Source organism: Lathyrus oleraceus, chromosome 3 (genome assembly GCF_024323335.1).
Source record: "Lathyrus oleraceus cultivar Zhongwan6 chromosome 3, CAAS_Psat_ZW6_1.0, whole genome shotgun sequence".
Lineage (NCBI taxonomy): Eukaryota > Viridiplantae > Streptophyta > Magnoliopsida > Fabales > Fabaceae > Lathyrus > Lathyrus oleraceus.
Genome location: NC_066581.1, coordinates 224,400,385 through 224,405,038, shown reverse-complemented (window position 1 = coordinate 224,405,038; position 4,654 = coordinate 224,400,385). Strand labels below are relative to the sequence as shown.

General features: G+C 54.1%; 1 protein-coding gene across 1 annotated transcript in view; it reads left to right on the top strand.

Moving 5' to 3' along the window:
- LOC127130532 (uncharacterized) overlaps positions 1–3,063 on the top strand; it is a 5,373-nt gene extending 2,310 nt beyond the window's left edge. Inside the window, exons 1-2 of the mRNA XM_051059524.1 lie at positions 1–2,150; positions 2,790–3,063. The exon at positions 1–2,150 is cut by the window's left edge and continues 2,310 nt beyond it. Coding sequence (XP_050915481.1) covers positions 1–2,150; positions 2,790–3,063 — 2,424 coding nt within the window. The remainder of the gene's footprint in view (positions 2,151–2,789) is intronic.
- Positions 3,064–4,654: the final 1,591 nt, after the last annotated feature.

The window sequence follows — 4,654 nt, the reverse complement described above, 5'->3', positions numbered from 1 at the left end:
GACTGTCGCATCGGGCTGGACGAGACCGAAGAGGGGAGGTTCCCCAAGGAACGCTCTCTCGAACACCCGGTCCGACCAATCCCCGACGGGGAGTTCGAACTCATTCCTCTTGGGGACGATCCGGAAAGGACGGTGAAGATAGGTAAGGGACTACCCGAGGAAACAAGAGAAGAGCTAGTAGCATGCCTCAAAGAGAACTCCGACCTCTTCGCGTGGAATGCCGCAGAAATGCCCGGGCTGGACCCCGAGATCGCGTGTCATAAGCTAGCTGTAGACCGGGCAGCCAAGCCCATAGCACAGCGTAGACGCAAGCAATCGCCCGAAAAGGCAGAGGCTGCCGAGCGAGCTGTAAAAGACCTCTTAGAGGCAAATTTTATTTCTGAAGCCCAGTACACAACCTGGCTCTCTAATGTAGTCCTCGTTAAGAAAAATAATGGAAAATGGCGTATGTGTGTTGATTATACTGATCTTAATAGGGCTTGCCCGAAAGATGCTTTCCCCCTCCCTAATATAGACTCGCTCGTTGACAACTCTGCAGGTTTTAAACTCTTGTCCTTCATGGACGCATATAGTGGATACAACCAGATCCCTATGTCGCCCGCAGACAAGAAACACACAGCGTTCATGACCCCAACGGGCAATTACTATTACAACGTGATGCCGTTCGGGCTCAAGAACGCTGGCGCTACATACCAACGCATGATGAACAAAGTCTTCAAGGACGAAATAGGGGACATGCTCGAAGTGTACATGGACGACATGATCGTCAAATCACACGAGGAGATAACCCATGCTCGACACCTTACGAAGGTATTCGAGCAGGCGAGACAGTGTAAAATGAGGTTCAACCCCGAAAAATGCACGTTTGGAGTCCGAGCAGGCAAGTTCCTCGGTTTCTATCTCACCGAAAGAGGGATCGAGGCCAACCCCGACAAATGCCGGGCATTCTCGGAGTTTCCGACCCCGAAAACCAAAAAATCGATCCAGTCACTCAATGGAGTGCTCGCCTCACTCTCCCGTTTCATCGCCAAGTCCGCCCAGCACGCGTTGCCGTTCTTCAGACTCCTTCGCAAAGAGGCTACCTTCGACTGGACCGATGAATGCGAGCAAGCGCTACTCCATCTAAAGAAGGTTCTGTCCCAACCCCCGGTCTTATCACGGCCATCAGAAAAGGAAACCCTATACTTATACCTATCCGTGGCAACCGAGGCCGTCAGCGCCGTTCTAATAAGAGAAACCGACGAAGGACAAAAACCCATCTATTTTACGAGTAAAGCACTCCAAGGTCCCGAACTCCGATATCAGCAAATCGAAAAGGTCGCCCTGGCCCTCATCAACACAGCAAGGAGACTACGATATTACTTCCTCGCACACACGATAAAGGTGAGGACCGACCAGCCAATCAAACAGCTGCTCGGGCGCCCGGATATGGCCAGGAGGATGCTCAAGTGGTCCCTAGAACTCTCCGAATTCGACATACAATACGAAAATAGAAAAGCCTTGAAAGCTCAGGCACTGGCCGACTTCGTCGCGGAGATGACCCACTGCCCGACTCCAGCAGAAAGCGCCCACAAATGGACGATCTTCGTCGATGGCGCCTCTAGCACATCAGGCAGCGGGGCCGGGATCATCCTCGAAAACGAAGAAGGGATCCTGATAGAGGTATCGTTAGCGCTAGCGTTCCCAACATCAAACAACCAAGCCGAATACGAAGCCTTCCTCGCAGGCCTGAGGTTAGCCGAGGACCTAGGAGCAAAAGAGGTAAAAATATCCACCGACTCCCAGCTCGTGGCCTCACAAGTGCGAGGAGAATACCAAACCAAGAACGACAACCTCCTCGAGTACTTGTCCCTCGTCAAAGAAAAACTTGATAGATTTGAAAAATGGGAAGTTCAACACATACCCCGCGAGCACAACACACGGGCAGACGTTCTCTCCAAACTAGCCAGCACGAGGAAAAAGGGTGGGAATAAATCAGTAATCCAAGAAATCCTCCCTCGGCCCAGCATCAACAAACTACCGCCTCCACTCGAGGTCAACGCTATTGGAGATGCCCACTGTTGGATGACACCCATCTACAATTACCTCACACGAGACGAACTCCCGGCTGACCCGAAAGAGGCGACCACTGTCAAACGACGCGCATGCTCGTACGTACTCCTCGAAGGCAAACTCTACCGGAGAGGATTCTCCATCCCACTACTCAAATGCGTCGAGGAAGAGAAAGTCCCCGACATACTTGGAGAAATACACCGGGGAATTAACGCTCAACACCTCGGCGGACGATCGCTCGCACGAAAAGTCCTTCGAGCAGGCTACTACTGGCCGACCATGCAAAACGATTCGAAAGAGCACGTCAAAAGATGCGACAAATGCCAACGACATGCCGACATGCACCTCGCACCCCCGAACGACCTCAAATCGCTGTCTTCCCCATGGCCCTTCGCGTGGTGGGGCATGGACATCCTCGGGCCCTTCGTCACCGGATCATATCAGAATAAATACCTCATCGTCGGGGTGGATTACTTCACCAAATGGATCGAGGCGGAGGCACTGGCTAAAATAACCGCGCAGAACATTCTCCGGTTCTTCAAACGCAACATCCTCGCTCGGTTCGGTATACCCCAGGCACTTGTCACAGACAACGGGACACAATTCACGGACGGAGGATTCCAGGACTTCATCGCCAGCCTGGGCACCACACAACATTTCACGTCTGTCGAGCATCCGCAGACGAACGGGCAGGCAGAGGCGGCCAACAGGGTAATCTTACGTGGCCTCAAACGCAGACTCGGCGAGGCAAAGAGGGCATGGGTCGAGGAGCTACATAGCGTCCTATGGGCCTACCGCACGACACCACATTCTACCACCGGGGAAACCCCGTTCCGACTAACTTACGGCACCGAGGCAGTCATCCCGGTGGAGATACGGACGCCAACGAGGAGGACGGAGGAGCCCCTAGACGAGGAAATGAACGATGAGACCCTTAGAGCCGAGCTCGACCTAGTCGATGAGATACGTTCCGAAGCAGCTCTCCGGAAACAACCCTCAAACAAAAAATAGCACTACGCCATGACGCGAAAGTCATAAAAAGAGAGTTCCAGGTCGGCACCCTGGTCCTCAGAAGAAACCAGAAAAACCCGAGAGAGGGCAAACTGGCGGCCAACTGGGAAGGCCCTTACCGCGTCCGCGACAAAACGAGCAACGGGGCCTATTACCTAGAAAACCTACAAGGAGAACAACTCGCTCGACCATGGAACGCAGAAAAACTTAGACAATATTACAGCTAAGTACGCCACGGGGAGACGTGGCAGGTACGGCCACGCTCTTCGTCCCAAAACCCCAGGGAGGAACCACGAGACCCGGGAACGATCCGGGGTCACATAACAAACACAACCCTCCCCGACGGTTGGGATCTTGACCAAGACCCAACGTCGAAGTACCAAGACTGGCAGGGCACCCAGCTCGCGATGGGAGGACCCAAGCCTCGGGACCAGGGTTCGAACAACGGACCCGGGCTTCGATACCCACGGGCACAAAGCCCGACACTTCGTCGGTTCCCTAAACCGAGGAGATTAACAAAGTCGAGCAGAGTACGAATTCATGCAAACAAGTATCAAACACAAACGAGCACAATGAACGGTAACAAAAATATTCATACATTAGAAACGACAAAAGCGGCCGAAGCCAAATACGCCCGAAGGCCATATTACAACGCCCGAAGGCCAAAATACATAAGGCACGCAGGCCATGATAAGAAAAGCATATAAACTAAGACTCCGCTCGGAGCTCCTCTTCATCCTCTTCTTCTTCTTCTCCCCCCAGCTCCTCCTCCACTTCAAACGGGCAGATGATCTCACCATCCCGGACGCAGCAGTTATAGGCCGACCCTTCCGTCACCAACTCAGGGTTCAGAAGCCCGAGCTGCTCGACAGCATTGTCGAAACCCTCTTTGAAGCAGGCCACAAGATCTTGGTTGAGAGTCCGAATATGCCCTAGCAGCTCACCGCGCGAGCCAAAGGCGCGTTCCTCCTCGGTCTCATCTGCCAGAGGACGGACCTTTCCCTCGAGAGACTCAACCTGAGCCCGTAGGTAGGCGTTGTCCTCGGTCAGCTTCTGATGGTCGACCACCTGCTCTTCCAGGCTCGCCTTAGCAGCCTTCAACTGGTCCCTCTCCCTTTCCACCTCCTCCAGCTTCTGGCGCAGCCCTTCCTGCAGCTGATGCTCTTCTTTGTAGTCCGACAGATCTTGAGATAGTCTTTCCTTCTCTGTCCGAACCTGCATAAGGGCTTCCTCCAGCGAGGCGGTGGAGACCGAAGTGTCGGTCAGAACCATGGCCGTCTCCATCACCCGGATGACGGCAGCAATATCCCTGGCCAGATCTTTCCTCCGGGCAGCAACATCCTGGTCCAGAATAGCCTTGGCCTCAGGCGCAGGCACAGCAATCGACTCCTCGGCCTTGAAGAACGACCGTTCCACATAGCAGGGAGGCAGAAGATAGCTGCCCGGTCCATGCGAACCTCCTGGAGACGACCTGGTAAGGGCCCCAGCCGGACGCTTCCGTTTATGGAGGGGAGAAGCCGCTGGCGACGGACTGCTATCAGGAATGGTGATCGGGTTAGATCGAGGAGGAGAGGAAGGAATCACGCTCGCC